The 21,486-nt window shown below is 41.2% G+C and overlaps 1 protein-coding gene across 6 annotated transcripts in view; it reads left to right on the forward strand.

Annotated features, from left to right (window-relative positions):
* FILIP1 (filamin A interacting protein 1) overlaps positions 1-21,486 on the forward strand; it is a 121,569-nt gene that overhangs the window by 61,451 nt on the left and 38,632 nt on the right. For all 6 annotated transcript variants that reach the window (XM_035320581.1, XM_035320582.1, XM_035320584.1 and 3 more), the window contains 2 exons: positions 15,654-15,827; positions 17,590-17,768. In XM_035320581.1, coding sequence (XP_035176472.1) covers positions 15,654-15,827; positions 17,590-17,768 — 353 coding nt within the window. The remainder of the gene's footprint in view (positions 1-15,653; positions 15,828-17,589; positions 17,769-21,486) is intronic.

The raw sequence follows: 21,486 nt of genomic DNA on the forward strand, positions 1-21,486 counted from the left end.
TGGAGAGGAGAGTATTGGAGAGGAGAGGAGAGTATTGGAGAGGAGAGTAGAGTATTTGGCAGTGAAAACCTGTGGAAAATAAAAGCAAAAAAAAATCTGTTGAATGCAATTTTGCTATGAAAAAAGCTTGTATCATTATAGAACAGTAGTCATAGTCATAGTACTTCATTTTACTTTATACTAAAAACTTGTATGTGTTAATTCCTAAAATATGGAGCTAGCATGTAGCTCTGGGAGTGAACAGAGCCAAGCCTGACTAAAAAAGTATCATGCTCATGTGTTTCAGAAAGATTTACCCTGAATTCACCTTTGTGGTCTTTAAAGGGGATGTCAAGAAAGTCACTAATACTTCCTGGGTGGCAATAAACGTGGTCTTTATTCTTATCTCTGAGTAACTCTCTTGGTCAATACATGGAGCTGTGGCTCTTCGCCCTTGTCCTCCACTTCATAGCCAAGTTACACAACCTTTAAAGGGCTGCCCACATTCTCATTATTCCTATGAGGAAGATATGGATAACTGCCATCTGCTGTTAATATGGGCTGAAAATCCTCAACAAGGTTATACATGCATTGCCCCACACAATACTTTTAGGGATATTCCTATGTAGAAACCCCACAGAGATGTTAGGCCGTGCTAAGGCATCCCGGCCTCACAGGAGGCTTCTGAGGACAAACATGCTGACAGCTATAAAGTGCATCTCCTCTTCTGCTCCCTACAGACAGGGACAATAATCATTTATGTTTTTAAGCCATAGGAGCTTTTAATTTCATTTCAAAACCCCCGGTTTGAGGCAGTTATTTACCTGGTACCTGTGTTGAACCGTTACTGAAGTGGGCAAGCTGCAGCTCTTTGGCCTGAGATGAGAGCCCGGCTTTGACACTGCAAACGAGGATGAGCCAAGGCAGACTCCAGCCAAGTAAATACTCTGGTATTACCTCCTGGCTGTCACAGTGACCTAATACACTGAGTCATTTTGTGGCTTTTCATTTACAGATCTGTACAGACAACGCTGGTGGCTGGCTGGCATTTTGTTGGACTGGCAAATCAGACTGTGGGTTTATTTTGAAGCAACTTCAATATTGGCAAAGCAAACAGTGTATAGGCACATGTAAGGAGATTTTTGTTTTGAGAATAACAGCGAGCCATACTTATAGGGTCATCCAATAATTTCTAAAGAAAAAAGTGCAGTAAAATACTCTGACTTTTTACTCAGCAGCCATCAGCAGAAGAGGCCTTACATCTGCACTGCTGAACAGTGCGCAGGATGACACTGCCTTGTACTCTCAAAACAGTGAGCTCAGCTGGGGATGCCATGGTCATGGCAACCATGGGCTTCAGCAGATTAAATTAAAATCTCTACATATGCTTCTTGTGTTTACTTCACTATTATCATCTGACATCGTAGCAAACATAGTCACAAGCCATGTTTCTCCAAGTATCGGTTCTGAGTCCTTACTTTGGGACCTGATCTCCCAGCTGTAATTTTGAAAGGTGAAATTGCCAGTAAACTGTGAAGACATGCCCCAGCAGTGATGCTTATGTCTTTTTTTTTTTTTTTTTCTCTTTATTATAATGACCTCAGGTAGCTTGCCTTCATTTTAGCTTCCAGTGCCAAGTTGGACACAGCTTTGCCTGTCATCAAATTTCTTGGCTAGGCCCTGTGCTCTTACTGCATGTAGAGAAGAGAAGTATTTCATCAACTGCTGAGGTCACTGGAGCTTAGGCCTTATTTTGTAAGAAAACAAAAGGGGAGAAAAAGTATACAGAAGCTGCAGTGATGAAAATGTGTCCCAATATACATGGCAGGAGAGCTCTTAAGTACAGCATCTCTGGAGGAGAGCAAGAAGCAAATGAACTGATGACAGGAATTGATTTGAAAGGCCTTGTAGCTCAGTAGAGGGTCTTTTTTCTTGAGGGATCCCACTGCTTGTATAATAAACCAGTGATTACATGGTCTCTAAACACATATTGAATACACAGAGGTAAAAGATCCATGAAGGTGTTTTCTTCATATATATGGAAAAAAAATCTGATAACACCATTGGAATAAATTGGACCATGAATCACGGTGTTAATTTGTCTGATTGTTGCAGTGCTTTCAGTCAAACCAACATGTAAATATTACTAATTACAAAGCAGCACAGGCAGCATGAATCTCTACAATGACTACATAATCCTATCTGTGGTTCACAGATTCTTGTCCAACAGCCCATGTATTTGTCCTGTATGCTTTCTGAGCAGTGACTGTTCTTCTCAGCAATATCAGCACTGATTTTCAGCATTTCCTGATTAGGGGTCTGAGAGGAAATGAGGGGCAGCATTCATACATTTTTACCATGCACTTTTTATTGCATGTTCAGGAAAAAAAAAAAAAAAAAAAAAAAAAAAGTTGTTTGCAAACTACAAATTACTGAAATTTTCAAGAAAAATAATTCCTTTGTTAGGTTCTCTGCCTGTTTGCCAGACAGATGACAGTTTAAGCTTGGGAGGCAGTTTTCTATATTTCACACCAATTAAACCAGGAGCAACTTTTCCACTCAAGGTCTTTGTTATACTCTGTGCTTCACAGCATTTCTCCAGTGCAGAAATGGCAGTTACCCCCTGCAGCTCAGTCACCCATTTTGGTGCCTCACCCAGTGAGGTCCCTTGCTTTAGGACAGACAGACAGGCTTCCAGCTTTTATTTGACAGAGCCAGGTAGAGCTCGCCTTCAGACTACTTCCAGACATTCTCCTTGACCTGAGCATTTTGGGGGAGGCTTTGCAGGGGTGGGTGGGGGCTCTGTTGTGTTTTCTCTGGGAAATGCTTAGGTACAAGTGGCTGTACATCCTGCTGCAAGGAAAATCCTCTCTCATAACAAACTCAAATAGTCAGTTCCGACATGGGTAATATACTAGCTAGAGCATGTTAACATTTTAAAAGACATTTTACATTTTACCACCTGCCTTTCTATCAGAAGACTAAGCTTTGTAAATGTAAAGGGTGAAAGGAAAATTATTTCCTGTTTCCATTTTCGTCTTTATGCTTTCTTCCCTTTTTATATATGTACACATTTTATTAAAACATTTTATTCTATGATAACTCTCTTCTGTTCTCTTTCCCAAGAGAGGCTTCCCCTCCTTCTTTTGCTTTCCTTCCCTTCTTCATTTCTCCAGTTATGACCTTTTTCCTTATTCTACCTTTTTGTCACTTCCTAACTTAGGTTTTCCTCATCCTCATACTGTGGATGCATTCACTGACCCATTTTCCTGAGAATCCTTGATGAGAAAATGTAGAACTGCTGCAAATCAGTTCCCTCCCACTAACTCTTTAGACAACCACTTCATTTAACTTTTTTCATGAATCTATCAGGATGTGTTTTAAGACTAGGTAGGTTATTTACTTTGATTTCTTCTACTGGGAAATAGTTCCAGAACTGAAAAGTTTAGCAATTATTTCATTTAATTCCCAATCCAATTGCAATTATGTCCAGTGACATCTTTATGAAACTGTACTATACACCAATCATGTTTTAAATAGCTTACCTCTCTCTCTACTCTTTAATGCGTGATGTGTTTGTAGATGGCAGTCACACACCTTCTGAGTCTTCACTTCACTGTTCTAGCTGTGCCACCTTTGTTTTCTCTAGCAGAAGAGGCTTTCCACTCTTTCAATCTCCCCTTGATCAGCACTGGTTGCACTCTAGCTTTGTCTTTCCTAAATGTCTGTAGCTAGAACTGCACATAGTGTCTCATACATTGGTTTTAATATTTCATTTTCTATGCTGAAATGGCTTTACTTGGCTCTTCCATCCCTTAATAATATGATTGATATATGAAATGGTTTGGCTCTGTTGCTGTAGTTGTATTATCCCTTCTTCCTTTTGCTGCAATATGTAAACTTTAATGCAATGCCTTAAACTTTGTTTGTTGAACTGTTTTGTCAAGGAAACCCGAGTTTCCTAAGAAGCTGAAACATCACTGTGACAGACATCTTGATATTACTTAGTTAAAAACACCATACAAACTCCTATATTTTTTCTTCAGTGCCTTTCTTGATACTCTTGAATAAATACAATTGAGTACTGAGTTCCCCAAAAGCTCAAGCTCTGGCTCCAGAGCTCAAGCTCTGGATATACTTTAGATAGGTGGGTGGAAATCATAAGTGTTTCTTTTGGGTAATGTTAAAGTTGCAAGAGAAAGCTGGGAAAACATGCCACAGCACTGATCCATAGGGAAGAGTACAAAGCACAGTGAAAAGAGCTTCCAAATCACTAGCCATATCATCTCCCAGTTTGAGAAGCTCTATTTATCTCAAGAGAAACTTGAGTAAGTAAAGGATGGGTAAAGCCACAGAAAAGTGTGTGTAGAGTAGCTTTGCTTAAGTGTTTATAACTGTGAAATCTTGTTAATTGGATTGAAAGAGTTTAGTATTTTCTGAACATACCATGCATACTAAATTAAAATTCCTCTACAGAAAAATATTGGCATGGACAATATTTTCCTTTCTACAAGGAAAAAGTGAGGATAGGGTTAATCTGAGGAAAGAGGATAATAAAGTGAGAGATTAAGGATAATAGAGTGAGAGAAAGGTTTGGGCAACAGAAGAAAAAGAGTGTAAGGAAAGGGGGATGCAACAGTTCTCTCCGGTCTGACTGACTCCTTGTTTATTTGTTTGAGTTTTCTTGGTGGAGCAGGCTTTTGCAGGACAAAATTTAGGGTATTGAATAATTTATAACTGGAGATGAATTTTGCCTAGAATAATGTGTTTTTCTGCAATTTACAATCATAGCTGTGCAAAATGCAAGAAATACAGGGTTTGTCTAGCAAGTCACAGAAATTATAAATTTTAAAATAGAATCCTGCTGGTTTATGAGAGAAAAAAAAAAAAAAGATAAGACAATATACTGAAATATAGTTAAATTGTGCTATTCAGGCAATTTACTACTCCCTGTGAAAACAAAGGCAGAGGTGCTATCAGTTATAGTAATGAAAAAATCACTGAATGTTTAGGGTTGGAAGGGACCTTAAAGATCATCTAATTCCAACCACTTTGCCAGGGGCAGGGACACCTCCCACTGGATCAGGTTGCTCAAAGCCCCATCCAGACTGGCCTTGAGCACCTCCAGGGATGGGGCATCCACAGCTTCTCTGCGCAGCTTGCGCCTGTGCCTTACCACTCTCTGAGTAAAGAGTTAAAGAGTTTCTTCCTTATGTTAATCTAAATCTACCATTTTTTACTTTAAAACCATTACTTTTTGTGATGGACACTTTTGTGATGGATACTATCATCTCTTTGGTAATAAAACTGCTTTAGAATTACATGTTTTTCAAAGTCATTATCCTTAATAAAATGTCAGTATCACTGGACAGCTGTAGGCTGAAAACCACTTAACCACTTCCACAGAGAAGTTTTAACATCCTTCTCTGTTAATGCCTGAGCTGGACTCACCAGAGCTAGATCTATCATGCTGTTTAGATTTGGAGGGTCAGCTGGAATGCTGGAAGCAGGAAGGAATACTGAAATAACTGTCTCTGATCCATTGAACATCTTGTCTAGAGGGGAGGGAAGAGGATGAGCAGCTTTTTTTTTTTTTTTTTTTTTTTTTTTTTTTTTTAATGGACTTCTGTATAAAATGTAACAGAAACTACTGCCCCAGATCAACTTTAAGTTTTGGTCTTGAGATCAGTGTCCTTAACTGATACTCCTTTTGCAACCTTCTTCAAATCGTTTTAATCACCTGATGTCACTTGACTAGTTTTTTTGTTTGTTTTTTTTCATTTACTTAATAGGAATTGTACACTCTGTGCAACAATAATGAGAACATCTATGTCATTTCTCATTTTCCTGGGAAAAGGCTCACTCTGTGGGAGAGGACATGGCCAACCCATTTGTGATAGATGCTAGATGCATGGGCTTTCTGGCTTTAAAATACGTGGGATTCTTGGGAAAGCTTGCAGTGAGCGTATCTCTTATGTGTGATACTGCTGTCCAGTCCTCTGAGTCACCAGTTGTTAATTTAACATTTCAGTTGTAGCTAAGTCTGTTTTTATTAACTTTGTTTTCCCCGTTGTGTATTTATTAAGTTTGTGTCTCCTATTCTCCAGCTGACAATCAGATAAGCTCTTGAGAGCAAAACTGATTATTTTCCATCCAAAATGAGTTTTAATAAAAGCAAATATAAGCCTTTATATAACAACTGTGGGAACATGGCTATCTGAGAAAGTGTCTTGTTTCTAGAGTTAAAGGCTCCACCTATTGGTTGACTAAAATGAGAGAAATGCAATATTTCAATATAGAAAACGGCTGGTCCTACTGAACATCCTGTGTCTTGCCACATCTTTGCGAAACTGCTGGCTTCAATGTAGGATTTTGCATGAGGTCCAAAGTAAAACGAGCTCGGTGACATATTTCTGAGGGCTGTGCACACGCGGCACTCAAACTGATGCAGGGCTGAGAGATTATTGAGGGAAGTCCTTTTCTAAGACAGGAATGCTTTGGATTTTTGCAAGTGAAGTGTTTCTTACCCTGGAAACAATTGTTTTTCTTTGGAAGGAAAACAAAAAACAAAAACAAACAAACAAAAACAAACAAACAAAAACAAACAAAAACACATACATTCTTCCATGTCAGCAAAATTAATGGAACTGACTAACCCAAGTAAAGTTACAAGGAAACTTCCATGCATTTGTGGCCTTTGTGTTCAGACAAGACGGGAGCAGAAGTGTTGATGGAGCCAGCTTTATAATGAGAGCCCATTTCCCCAGTATTGGCCCAGACAGTTTCAGCAGTTCAGGCAAAATGCCATTTTGTAAGCTCCAGTGTTGTTCCTGGGAATGCAATGGGGTGATGGAGTGGGTAGAGGACATCTGAGTGAAGCATGGGGAAGACAAGAGGAAGGACAGATGTTGAGCACAATCAGAGGGATTTTGGAGAAAGCAGGAGACTGTGAGGACATTGTGGGCATGGGCAGGAGTCCTCATTCTGTACCTTTCATTGTCTGCCCTCGCTAAGTCACCTCTCTCAAAGAGCTTGCTCCACTTCCCTTGTCTCCTCTGACAATTCCCCTGCTCAAGTAATTGGCTTTGCTGGTAAGTGCTTGCTGTAATGCAGCTCTACTATTCTTGCCCATTCATCAGTCATCAGTAACTTGAATGAGTATCTGTGGAGCACAGAGCACTGAAAAACAGCTTGCTGAAGCCAACAAAATGCTTGGACAAGAGAAAGCTGTGTATACAGTTTATTACACATGTATACAGGCTTGCTGCTGTTGGTATCCTGCTCTGAATTAGGCTCCAGTCTCTGCAGAGGAGGCAGAAGGATTTCCTCTGAACTTCATCATCCTGACAGCTACGGCCCCAGTGGCACCAGCTTGTCTCCCATTCTGACCTGCTCCATGCATGCTCATTCCTGCTAGATGACTGCAGAAAGAAATACCTGTTTGGGTTTGTTCCTCTTGGAGGAACACCAAGAGGTACTTACACCAGCATCCTCTAGTACCTACCTGATGTTCATTCAGGTCAGAGCATCTAATTTCAAGTGCTTCAGATCCGCATAGGGTAAATGAAACACTTTCAAAAAGCAGTTGCATATCTAACTAAGATGCTTTTTAGTTTCCCAAGGATGTCAACAAATTGGATGGTAATGTAAAAATACATAAACATGGAAACAATGATACTGATGTCACAGTGCTGTATTTTTTGTAGTATTCATAACACTGGAATCTGGGGATCTTGTATATATTTGTGAATTAAGCCTCATGGCATTTACAGGATGGAAACTGGAGCATTGTGAAGGTTAAATTATATGTGGTAAGCACTGGAAAGAGGTCAATGGACACAACGTGGATCTCTTTAGTTATGGTCTAGATTTGTTACTGTAAGATTAAAGGGAAAATTATAATTCAAGAAAGAGGAAAATAAATGCTTTTCCTATTATTACCCTTTCATAAGCCATCTTATTTATTTATTTATTTCTCTTAAATATGTGCTAACTGATCATAAAATAATTTGTGGTTACAAGGGGAAGGTCTCAAAGGAAGGCACCTTACTACATGAGTCTAGCAATACAAAAACACCTTAATGTGTGTGAAATGTGTTGTAATTTTACTGTTTTCCTATACTGCTAAAGTGCCTCATGATCTGCCATTCACCTGGGACTTGGAAAGTTGCAGATCATTTCCTTAGCATGAAAAAGGCAGAACAGGCCCTTACCCATTGGAGTTTCCCATGTCTGATTTGGTATATCACAACCGGGGTCTCCTCTGCCTTTGCAAGCGTTGTGGTGATTGCCAGTTGGTCAGAGATCTTAAGCTGCTTTGTTAATTACCTCATTTGTTAGGTTGCACACTGCAACACAGCGGCCACATACTGGCCCTGAACTGTGAATTCAGTCATTCCTGAGCTGGTGTTAATGTTTCTCCCTGCTCAAGTGTCCAAAAAGGTGCTTTAACAGATGTTCCTCCCTCTTTCTGCTGGCTGCTTGCATCAGTGTGGGGCCTCTGCTTGCTGCCGGGCTTCAGGTCATGTGCAAAATGTTATTATATGCTTAAAGTTGGCTGAGACGTATGGTCTGAATGGCTGGATACGGTAAACCCAAACCAGCGGGGTTAGCCCTGGCAGTGCATTCCTGAAGCATGTAAAGCACATCCCAACATGCAGATCTGTGCGCATAATTGAAGGTGACCTCCTGTGTCCGTCTCTCCGTGCCGACTAAATCATGACACTGTAATTCCTCATGCCGCAGTAACTGCCCTGTGAGTTGATAATATCGAGCAAAACTCTCTTTCAGTGCGAAAAGGCAGGATAACCCAGACCCTAATAATTCTGAAAACATCAAGCAGTGTGGAGTTAATACTTCTCGGGGCCTTACCATGGGAATTTTCTGGCTGTGGCCCAGACTACAGATAATTAATTATGTCAGTGAAAGGCTCTGGTGGCCTGTTTTCTTCAGAAAAAAGTGACATCATCCATGGAGCTCTCTGGCAATAAAGCAGAACAAAGCCGTGTGGGCAGGAAATAACAGACAGATGTCTTCTAGTGCTCATTTGATCTGTTTCGAAGCTTGCTGTAAGAAGTAATATACTGTTCAGTGCTGCTTCTCCCCAGCTCTCCAACCTTTAGTGCGGATGTTTTTAAACATAAGAGGCCAAATTAATTCTTCTGGAGCCACTTCAGAGGATTTATGCAGTGGTTGAGCTGGTCTATCACGTGCCTCTCCTTCAGTATTGATTTTAGGAGGACTTTCTGTGTTATCACTGTAAAATAACTCACAGCAGGATGAGATACACCGTGTAGTTCCAAGGGCTTTGTACGGGGCCAGAAAGTTCTGTGTGGTGTGAACAAGACAGGACAACCCTGTTTTATATCACCAGCGTCACAAGACATCACTTGCATTTCCTGGTATATTACACTAAACTTTTGTACAAAAAGCACTGGAGGTCAGTTCTCAGCGCTGAACTCATCTCTTCCAGTACAAATCACTTACACAGACCTGAGTCCAGAAATGTTAAAAGAAATTAGTGCAAGTGAACTCCACAGTTCAGGGAAGTATCATGGAATTTAGCTAAGATGACAGGAAAGAAAAAACCTTGCATTGTCTTCCTTGCAAGAAAAATGATGCATACATGTCATTACCTACCATTTTCAATGGCTAGAACCATTAGGTGAGTGATATAAAAGTGGCTACTTCAGATATCCAGTATAGGAGAAAAAAATACTTCTTGAGTTTCTAGCAAAAATGAGCTTTGTATGATGAAATATACGGTAAAGCATCTGACTTCCTAGCTTTGAGGCACTAAATGCATCTGTCCCTGAAAATAAGTTTCCACCCCGATCTCACAGCAGTATGTAGGGATAGCTTCAGGGAAGCAAGCCTGTAGCAAAAGTTTCCTTCTAATAGGCAGGGTAAGTTTTATTAATTTCTCTATTTGTGCCTGTAGTATCACATGAATAAAGTTTGATTTCTTCTTAGTTGCTTGAATTTCCTTCCACGGTAAGAAAAGAAGGGAAGTTACTGAGTATAAACATGTGGATTAGTGTTAGGAAAGTTTTACAGATACAGTTTTTCAACTACTGTTGCCTGAAGATGCTGTCTTCATTAAATTAAACTAAACAAACATGCTGTAGGTCTCTAATGGGAATTTTCAGAAACAAGACTATTCCTGCTGGCTGTGACACAGCATGAGCATGTCCTGGATAGTGCAGAAAGCAGTGTGAGAGCATTCTCCCCATTTCCTTTAGAGGCATGCCTTGGTTGTGATGTTTGTTAGCTCTAGGTGAAAAGATTGTGAAGTCTACTGGAATTTAGGAAATCAGCCACTGGGAAGATCACAACATTGCATTGAGAACCTGTGACCTTATCTAGTTTCTGATGCAGTGCAGGGCAGCTGTTGCACTATTAATAACCTGAACTGTGTGAAACACAAGTAACAGCACCACAAGTAACAAGTTAAGGTTCCTGTCTGTGTTTTTATAGTTATTTCTTGCCATTAATCACTAGCAAGAAAAACATGACTTCATAAACATTAAACCTCTGTTACTTGGTTCTTTCACTCGTGCAGGCATAACAGGGTGTCATGATAACTGGGAAAGAAATATTCAAAAATGGAAATACCAGAACTGTGTATCCCCTGTTAGCTCTGCTCCCGGTCCTGAATTTTCAGAACTACTTTCAATAAACTTAGAGGAATCTCATCATGTTTTTGAAGGGTTTAGATCTCTCTGAAGTCAATAGATGTATTTTAGATTGAACATTGAGCTGTAAGGACCATAGTTACTGATTTAGAGAGCAGTGACACTGTGAATTTGCAGGAAGGCAACTTATGAACAAACAAAATTCTTGAGAACAATTTAGGAAATGGCCTGGCAAAAGATCTCAAGTTGGATTTTCCTCTCATCTGACAGTGATTACTTTGAATCCATTTGGCCCATCTTGAATGAAACTGATTTTTTTTTCCCCAATTTACTAGATGCCTTATATGAAACGAGTTTGACCAGCCCAGTCCCATTTCCCAGGTGACAAATGGGCTATCACAAAAATTCCCCGTTTAGTGGGTGCTAAGTTTTGTTCACAGTCTCACAGGAGAGGCCAAAGACTGTGGGAATGGGGAGAAAGGGCTGTGGTAAATTGGCAGGGCAGGGCAGGAGAAGGAAGCACGTCCGAATGCTGGGCTTGTGTAACAGTCTTTCCATTGACCAGGAATTTGGTTGCTAGGCTGCCAGTCCCCTTTTACAAGCAGCAGAGTCATGCTATTGTTTCCTAAATGGTTTCAACTTTATGCAGGGACCTCTTTACATCCCTTCTATATCATTTAAATATTTTACTAGGCACGTATTAAAGTGAGGTTTGGAACTCAGACCCCTGCTCTGCTCAAGCCTGTAAGCAGAAGAAAGCCCTTCTCTTTTATTCAGCCAAAAAGTGAGTATTTCAGGGTAACCGTGTGAAAAGTAGCCTCTGGCCGGCCTTACAGTGGGGCAGCCAGCATTCAGGCCTGAGGGGAAGAGAGTGTTGTGCTAGGGGAGTTCCTGTTCCCAGGTAGAAACACAGACCCTGTCACCTAAGTAGGTGCTGCAACCACTGGGCAGTAGGAAAGTGGGACAGGAGAGCAGGAGGAGCTGTGCAGGACATCAGTGCTTGGTTGAATTTCAGCCCTTCTGTGGATGTACTAGAGATTTGAGGTCATCATCTTTTAGATTTTGACACCTCCAGTAAGGACAAAACGAGGCTTAGACAGATGATACAGTTTGGCATTGCAGTTCCTCTCTCAGCAGGGACAGTAGGAGTTTGGTGGCGTTCGGGTTAAGCAGGCTTTGCTCCTGAAGAAAACGAATGTGGAAAAACACCTCTCAACCTATGCGGCCATTTGTGTTTCTTGCCTTGAGAGTATTTCTAGGAGGTAAAGGTGACCTGTTCATTCATCTGACTTGATCATTCCTACAGTTTAGAGAATGAACTGTTTGGGAGCACTTTATTAGCAGAAAACTGTGTTTATTTTCTGAGAAACCACAATCTCAACAGTGAAAATAGAAGCTTATCTTCAAGTTTTCTGGAGGAGAATTTAGGTCATGACATACTAAAGAGGAAAATGCATGTATTTTCAAAATTTTGTACCTTGGCTTTAAAGAGCTTCTCTGGCTATTTGCAGTCTTCTGGACTTACACAAATAACTGGAGTATTCTATCTCATCAGAGCACCACCAGCAAAAAAGTGGACTTGAGAGAGGGCTTTCCTGTGCCAAGCACAATGTTTCTGCCGCTAAAATAGCTAACAACTTTAGTCTGTGATTTATATACAATTTTACTTCCCATTTGAAATCTCTTCCTTTTGTTTATCTCCTAGCTTATGATTTATGCTAAACAGCATTGTGCTTTGAGGCAACGGAAGCACATAAAGTAGATGTCCATCAGTAGGGACAGCTTGCCAGTGTAGCTCTTCCTAGCTAGGAAGAGGGACCTCTCGTACCTCTTTGCAGGTACATGTGTTGAAGTAGCCCAAGTGTTCCTCCACAGGATTATTCTGACTTGTTACCTGGAAATGTTCTGTGTCTTGAGGTTTAATACGGTGATAGTTGTTCCCCATACGGGGAAAGAAAACATCTCCTTATGGGTCTTCTAGTTTCAGTGGAAAAATAGTCATTTGGAGGAAACAAAATCATGCATTATACAGGCCTGCAGTTTCAGCTCCTTCCCTGTACATTTATTTGGTTGATGGAAAGTTAGGATGTAACTACCCAGATGTGGGGTAGTTGCACTGCAGAGCCTTTCTGTGCTGAGGCTTTGTCTCTGACCAAATAAAAGGAAATTTCCCTCCAGTTTATTATTAGCACAAGGCCTTTTTTTTTTTTTTTTTTTTTTTTTCTCCAGTGCTTCCTAGCAACCTGAGTGTCTGTTTGTTAGTTTTCTTTTCACAAACTGTTATCATAAATCCATGGAAACGGAGTACTTGGTGAAGTAGGCAATACTCTTGAAAAGATAATGACAGAGCGCTGGCCAAACCCAGAAAAGGCAGAAGGCACCTTGCCATGCTACTGTCATCCAGGTCCCAAGTGCCCACGAAGGGGAACGTGAGGGGGCAGGTGCCACCCAACCTTTCTCACAGACTGGGAACCCTTCCCTCAGCCTGCAGAAAGGGGCCTCTCTGCTCAGGGTTTCCAGGGCTGCCCTGTGCTCTGGAACTGAGCGTGTCACAACTTTCTTTCAAAGATGGCAAAGTGAATAATTGGACATGGTCCTGGGACCCCTTCACTAGGTGGCCATGCTTGAGCAGGGGGTTGGAGCAGATGGCCTCCAGAGGGTGATGGCAGACTCAGCCATACTGTGGTTCTGTGGTTCTGTGAATAAGGACCTTCAAACCTTCAAAGCTCTGTCTGAGCCTGGACACCTTCCCCATTCTGATTTGGGGTGTCAGTCCTTTGTTCAGCATCGCCTGCTTCCTGGCTTGTCTCCCAATGGCTCTTGGGGGACCCAAGCCTTCAGCATCCAGAAACTTCTCTTAACTGTCAAGTTTTAAGATGTTTCAGGGACTTTCTCATTCCTTCCTGCTAATGTTCAGTCGTCAATGACTAAGGACTAATGAGGCTGGAAGGAAAGTATGCACAGCCATGTGAAACTGGACAGGAGCTAAGGTACTTGCTGGGAAGGGCAGTGTTTGGTCCCTCTGTCAGCTTTACTGACACTAAATCACCACACCGGAGTTGTCTGTTTGCTTTACCTGTCAATGTTTAATTATGCCATGTGGGGCCCGACAGCTGCAACAGGAGAGAATGAATTCACCCTCCTTCCTCCCCCCTTCCCCCCCAGTAGCTGAGGCTCCCAGATGGGCTTGTTCCTAACAAGCAGGGGTTTGGAGCTCCCTGTGCTCAGCACTAAAATGAGCCAAGGTTTCAGCATGGTTGTGTCTGTGGCCCTCGGTGCACAGGGCAAAAAAGTTCTGCCTCCTTCGTCCCCATATTTTCAGTGCTCCCCATGAGCATGCCTGCAGTGTGGGGCCCACAACAGGACACTGAGTTCATGCCTTGGGATGACACAGACATGGCCTGGAAACTGAGGCCAAGGTCCTCAGGTGCCATTTAGTGAGCTCAGCAGTAGGTACTAACCAGAAGAGGTAGGTGCCAACAAGAAGAGTCAACCATTTATTTTAGGAACCCAGTGTAGTCATTGTCTGCTGATTGTAGTGAGGTGACAGGACAGAGATGTTTCCTACTCTCTGCCTTGCCAGAGCATATAATGGTTATTGCATTCATTCACCACGGAGGGAAAAAAAAAACATTTCTCAGACTAGAAGCACTAGCCTTATAGTAATGAAGACACTAAGATAACTGTTATTTCTACAGGAATATAAAAAACGATATGTTCTTGAAACTGTCTAAAACTTTCCTAAAATACATTTTTTTTTTTCTGTTCTGAGAGTGGCATATTCCCAGGACATGAGGCAGGGAGGTGGACAGGCTCTCTTGGCACTCCTTGTGACTGGCCCGTATAATTCACTTGTAGTTTTGACATCTGAGAGTGATGCACCCTTCTCACACTCATGCTGAAAAAACTTTAATACCATTCCAGTCTGTTATTTGTATCTTGCAGACAGAGCTACATGTAAAGCTTTTACGTAAGGTTACAAAATGTTGTACAGGGTAAGCCCCTACAGTTAGCTGTTTATAATTCATCTAGTTCTCAATTGGGTGGCATGATCTTTGCCTCAAGCTCGTTTTTTATTTATTTTCATGTTACTCTATTTTATTAAGAAAATATTAAATGGTCTTTGTCATTTCCTGAAATTATTTCCTTGCTCATTTTAAAAGCAGATGGTTTTGTAGAGCTGTGATGTCTCTGTGGTATTGGGTAAAGATTTAAGATTTGTTACAGGGATAATATAGACTGCCATTACGAACACTGGAAAAGCATGAAGCTTTGGCCAGTTCATAAATCCTAAACAGTCATTGCTTACATAGGGGCTGGATTAGTAAGCGATTTTTCCTAAAATATCCAAACTTTTCCTTAGCTTTTAATTTGCTTCCCAAGCTCTCATGGACTGAGTATCCGAAAAGCAAACAAAAGAAAAATTGGTGCCTGTACTCTTCTGATTCACATCCCTTTGGGCCTGTGGGAGATATGCCCTCCAAACTAAGGAGCTCCCTCGTGGGTTTTGTTTCTAGTTTTTTTTTTTTTTTTTTTTTTTTTTTTTTTTTTTTAGCAAACTGAAGTTAGAAAACTCCATTTAAAAAGCTACTTGAAGAGAACCTGTAGTCACAAAATCAAGTAGGGGGCTACTAGGAAATAATTAACTCAAGGCTGTCTGAGAAATATTAATTCACTCCGCTTGTGCTGCTTGTTTTAGTCATCCCCCTACTGCAGTCAGTAAACAGCATGGGCAGGGAGTAAGTGAAAAAGTACATGAAGACTAATGATGTTCCCTGGCTTTACTTTCAACTCACTGCATTCAAATGTAATGACAGGCAGGAATAGAATAATTAATGCCTACAAGGAAGACATTTGGTTTATACAGATTGTGTTTACTCTGATATCTCCGAAAGTTTTATATTTGCATTGGCAGCCCAGCATTCTTCTCATTTATGTTATTTTTGTGTATGCAGTCTATATATATGAAATGCCCCTGTTTTCCGTGTTTCCCTTGTTGGTTAGCAGGTTGGCTTATGGTACTGATTTGCCATGTTACAGGCAAGAGAGGATGTGATCCACATGCTGAAGACAGAGAAAACCAAACCTGAAGTTTTAGAAGCTCATTACGGGTCTGCCGCTCCAGGGAGTGTGCTGCGAGTGCTACACAGAGATGCCATCCTTGCCCAAGAAAAATCAATAGGGGAAGATGTCTATGAGAAACCAATTTCAGAGGTAATAACTTCTTGATCTACATCTACAAGTCTTTGTAGGGGGAATTCTAACCAAAAGGGAAACTGTGTACTTTGCATGTGTGCAAATCTCACAAGATAATACAATTCTTGTGCAAATTACACAAAATCAAGTAAAACTTGAATATTATTGCTCTCTCAACTGTCAGAATAAATTGTAAGCAAAATCACTGTGTCTGAACACAAATGATATGGACCTTGTATGCTCCTTAGGGCTGGTGCATGTAAGTGAGAAAAAAATCTTTGGGTGTTGCTCTTCTGTTTTCTAAATTCCTTTCAATTATAAGCTCCAGCCTCTACTGCTCACAGCACTGGTAAGTGCTCTGTGACTTTCTTGGCATATTAGAGCACTGTCACAGCAGTAGTTAGGAATAGAAGACCAGAAGAGATTGACTTTGACTGTATTTACAGGATCACAAATCCCTAATCATTTTATGTCTCTTCAGTTCCAGGGCTGTGAAGTCAGTTCAGCCCCTAAAGGAGATCTGCAGGACATTAAACCAAAGATTTAAACCCTTGGTTTAAAATCTAAGCAATAAATAAATGTAGAATAGACCTGGGAATGTCTGAGGCCAGTGTGAACGCCAAAATAAGCAACCACTGTTTATGGTTATAGTTTCTTAACAGTCCAGGGCATGGAGAAAGAGCACGCAATAACCTACTGTACAGTACACTGTAGCATCTGTCCAACTCTTCATAGTTCCTCAGTTGAGAACATTTACTTTTTAAGCAGGAATTGTGTCTACCACAGGGTATCCTTATACCCTGCACCCTTGTTGCAGTATCTGCTGGGATTTTAGTAGGGTGATAGTATATAAGAAAAGCAAACGTTAGCATTTGGGAGCATGCATGAAACACTGGCTATCAAGAGTAAAAGATCTTAACAGGTCTTTTTTCTAAAGAAGATGAAAATTTGTCAGGGACCTCAGTCTACAATAACTTCTTTCATGTCTAGGTCCACAGAGGTTATGTGGGAGCTAAAATAGGATGGTGCAAAAGATCTGCTCTCAAAGGTTGCACCCAACCTGGTTCCTTTATAAAATGGATCGACTCTTTTTGACTGTCATGGTCAGCTTCTGGAGGGCTGCTTGAGAGTAGCTGCAGCCCTCCTGCTCTCCTATTTCCCCCAGTTTGCAGAGGCACCCTGTGAAACAGCAGCTTTCTGGTGAAGCCGGGGCAGAGGGAGATGCAACTCCCACAGGGGCTGGGCACCGGGTGGGCAGAGCACACTACATTCAGACTTTTTATCTCAGCAGTCCTACAGGTACAACTGTGTTGAAGATGAAGTTCAAATGTCAGCCTTGAGCTTATATTTTGATACTCACATAGGTGTCCATATCCCTATAGAGGTACTTGAACTTGGGGTCCTAGGGCCCGAGTGCATGTATTCCTCCTGGGGATTCGTTACTGCTTTTCCCATGTGAAATAAGGAAAGTGCATGCAGCACCTTGTCATGGGAGGCATTCTGCACTGCAGCAGTATTGTTGGTTACCCTAAAACCACATGAAGCCCTGTCCTTTGTGTATCCAAGAATGATGTAAATGTTTATTGCAAACTCATTGTCCAAAAAAAATCTTTATTTTTACAGGACGGTTACTCCTATTTTTAGGCACTGCTTTATGCAAAGTGCAGGATGTAAAATTATGGGACTTGCATTTACCAAACATGACACTGTTTGTTAATAAATCAGATGAAGTAAGCAAGGAAACCTCTAAAATAACCTATTCTCCTTTCCTACAACCCAGCTGGACAGGCTTGAAGAAAAACAGAAGGAGACATATCGACGCATGCTGGAACAGCTTCTTTTGGCAGAAAAATGCCATCGCCGCACAGTTTATGAGCTCGAAAATGAGAAGCATAAACATACAGATTACATGAACAAGAGCGATGACTTTACCAACCTCTTGGAGCAGGAGCGGGAGAGGTGAGTACCCACGACAGTGCAAAGAATACCCTCGATACCCCAATATTTTTCAGTTCAGCAGTGACATCGTTTGGTCTTTCCCATGTTTAAATGACACCAACCTCATGTAAACCATTTGTAAAAGTCAGTCCTCTCATGTTAGTGGTACATTACTGTGCAAGCCTAGAACCGGAAGAACACCATTGAACATTCCTGCAGTGTGTACTTGAATTTAAAAATGATTTTGTTTTGAATTGCTCATGCCCATTTTGGGTTCATCTTCTGATAGCTTTTGAGAGATCAGATGTTATTTATGTTGGCTAAGGTTTGAGCTGGCTTGCTCAGCTGAGTGCTGCGTTTTGTGAAGGACAAAGCACTGCGTCACCGTGGGAGGACTGGGTGAGGAAAACAACCCATTTGGTTGTTGGCACGCAACTGGTAGGGAATTTGCTATGCCCTTCACATTTAGGCTTGGAAAGCCACAAATAATTTGCATTATTTTTCATATTTCTGAAGGAGCATGCCTCAGGCAAGATTTACATACCCCCGGAAGAAAATATTTTCATGTTTTATAAAATGTGCCCAGCCTCTGATGGACTACCTGAAGCTCTATATCTAACAGGCCCAATGCTCCAGTTTTTTTCCTTCAAGTATTTTTCCCCATTGTAGGAGTAATTTGTCCTCTAAATCAAAAGAGGACACCTTTTGCAGCACATACCTTAGGTGAAAAACGAGCACTCGCTAACAGTCTGAGTTTTGCAATATGAAATGTCATGCTCATACCAAACTACTTGAAATCAAACCACAAAGTTCGGTGAAAAAAAAAAAAAAAAAAAAAAAAGCTCTGAGAAGAATACTTAAGGCAAGTTCAAAGAAGAAATGCTTTTGAGGAAACCACAGTCTGGTGGCAGACATTTTCAAAAAGCCAGGAGCTAAACTGTTTAGTGAATTTCCTGAGCTCTGTTCAGTGCCAGCTTTGAGTAGGTGGCACATGAGCTAAAGTGACCATATTTCCTTGTTTAATAGCTGCTGTTTTTCTGGCTCTTTGTCTTCCTGTGTTGACTGGCAAACTTTAAAGGACAAAAATGTGTCTGCATATTAATGATTTTATTCCCTTAAGAGAAAATAAAAAATCTGTTGTATTTCCAAGTAAGGAGTAATTTCATATCTGATTCTCTTAGATGTCATTTTTTCTCTATGATGAATATCTGTCTATGTGTGGAGATGCAGGCAACTGAATTGCTACAAACGTAAAAGCTGCATTAAAATACCATTTACACTTCTCTTTACATTTTAAATTCACTTTAATTTATCAGTTGCTGCCTTCTTATTATTCCATCTGAACTCCTGAAGGACACTAAACAGCCTAAGTTTATAAACTGCTTTGAACCAATTTCCTTTAATGAATTGATTTAAAAGATTTCAGTCTCACATTACTATAGCTGGGATATCAGCTCCCATCCCCGGGGGCATTTCCACATACTCTTCCTGCTCTTCTGTGTCTTTTAAACCCCCATTTTCCTATATCCTATGATTTTTGGAAAAACAGCAAAAAAAGGGGGAATTTCAATATGAACTTGTGTCATAGTGACTTTAGTCACCAGTGCCTCTGTATTGGTGGTTGCAGGTGAAGAGCTGCAGTGCTTTTGGTTTATGCTGAATGACCAGAGAAACCTGGTGTTTGCTACTTAATCCACTTTGTCCAAGGCACTAATAAGAAAAATCACATCACATTTACTAGCAACCAAGCAGAAAGAACATGGTACATAACTGAACGTGGAAAACCAGCACGCACATCCCTCCCTCTTCAGGCTGCTCCTCCTGCATCCCTTTACAGAGTGGGTTAGAAAAGCCAGGATGGCCTGGAATCCACTCACTAGCATATATTTGAATGACCTCAACTCCTCATCTTTGCTGAGTGCATGTAAAACTCAGGATTCACCCTCATCTTTGTAGGTTTTAAAAACTGGAAGTAGTGTGGTTCAAAGGCTGTGTTCCAGGAGAGAGCAGATGATGGGATGACTTCTCAGGAAAGCCCTGTAATGGCAGCCAACAAGAGATTTTTGTCAAAATGACAGAGTTTTCAGCAGAAAGAGTAAATTATGATAGGTTAAAAATGTATATATATTAAAAAAAACACAACACCATGCTCACTTAATGTGCATAGTGGGACAGAGAACTGGCCTGCCTAAAGGCAGTTCATAGGCTCCTGCCTAGCATTCTTGTTTTATAAGTATCACCATATACATATTTTTTTTTTTTTATTGTTGTGATTTGAGGCCCAAGGGTTACTTTGTTAAGAGCTGCACAGACTTGTAGTCGCCATGAAAAAGGAAAGGGACACTGAGGTGAACTTTGCCCGTCAGCCGCTCTGCTACACTCGCAGTTATAACGTTAATGAGACAGGGTGAGCGGGAGGAAGAACAGTCCTGTGGGACGGCCATTTCACAGCCGTCTGCTACAATGAGAGCAGCCATAATTTCTGTCCTGTTTGCAAGGAATAATTTCTGCCCCTGCAGTGTTTTACCAATCTTTCCTCACTAATGTTGTCCACACCAGCTTTTAGAAACCACATCTGCTTTGCTGCCCTGTGAGAGTTCAAACAAGATAAAATGGGGAATTCTCTAAGAGCAGAAATACCCTTTGGTTCTAATGCATTTCCCACACTCTCGTAATGCATTTACTTTGGAATATTTATTTGCATATACTTTCACACATGAACTCTATCCATCCACAACAACATAATATGAAAGCTAATAGTCTCTATGTGAAGCTAATTATTAGGCCAGTCTTGCACAGCGAGAAAGAAGCAAGAGAAAAACATAATTTGTCAAGAATAATTATGCATGAAAGGTATAAAAAAAGAGAAAATTGTACACAAGGATATTCGAAATGTAGACAGCTATGAGGAGTAAAATGAAGCAGTGAGGAGGGCCTGGCTGTTGGTGTTGGCTCTGCAAGTAAACTATGGAAAGGCTATAGGAAAATGCCAACACCAACAACGCCAACAGTGTTTTGCAAATTTCCCCATAGTATGCTAAAATCATGGCATAAAGATGAGTATGTCTTGAAAGTTGGCGACAGTATTTTCAATTTTTACCATTTGACCAAAATTCCCCTTTTCCATACCTGTATACCTCAGCTGCTGTCTCCATACCATCAAGATCTCCTTTGGCATTTTACTTCCCCTCCCCGGGACTGCAAATCAGCCTTCTCCCTGCAACCTCCTGGCAAGGCTGACAAAAAAGGAGAAGAGTTGGAGCCCCCTGGGCCTCCACAGAGACCTTTGGTGGCAGAGGGTGGGGTGAGGAGTCTCTGGTGGAGGATGAGAGGTCTGTGTGGAGCTGCACTGACAACATGGCTTGGACACCTGAAGATCAGGAGATCCCACAGCAGCTGCAATAGTGAAGTTTGTTCTCTCAGCACTGGCAGCCTCCTGGCTTTTGGTGGCACATTAGGGGATGAGCTGGTGGCATGTGCTTGGTCACTGGGTGGTGATCTGGCTGCAGCTAAACCAGCTATGGGCACTTCCATACCCCCAAAAACTTCTTGTGAGAAGCTGGATCAAAGTGAAGTTGTATTTGTTTGTTCTCTGGGCTGCTAAGTCCCAGCCCTCAGGCCTCTTTAGGGAGCTGTAAGGGAAGAAAAAGTAAATCTATAGGATTTAGTATAAATGTTTTTGTCTGATCAGCAGCCCTTTTCCCCCCCTGGAAAGGTGGAGAGCTCTGCATTACCTCAG

The sequence above is a fragment of the Oxyura jamaicensis genome, chromosome 3 (assembly GCF_011077185.1).
Source record: "Oxyura jamaicensis isolate SHBP4307 breed ruddy duck chromosome 3, BPBGC_Ojam_1.0, whole genome shotgun sequence".
NCBI classification, from domain to species: domain Eukaryota; kingdom Metazoa; phylum Chordata; class Aves; order Anseriformes; family Anatidae; genus Oxyura; species Oxyura jamaicensis.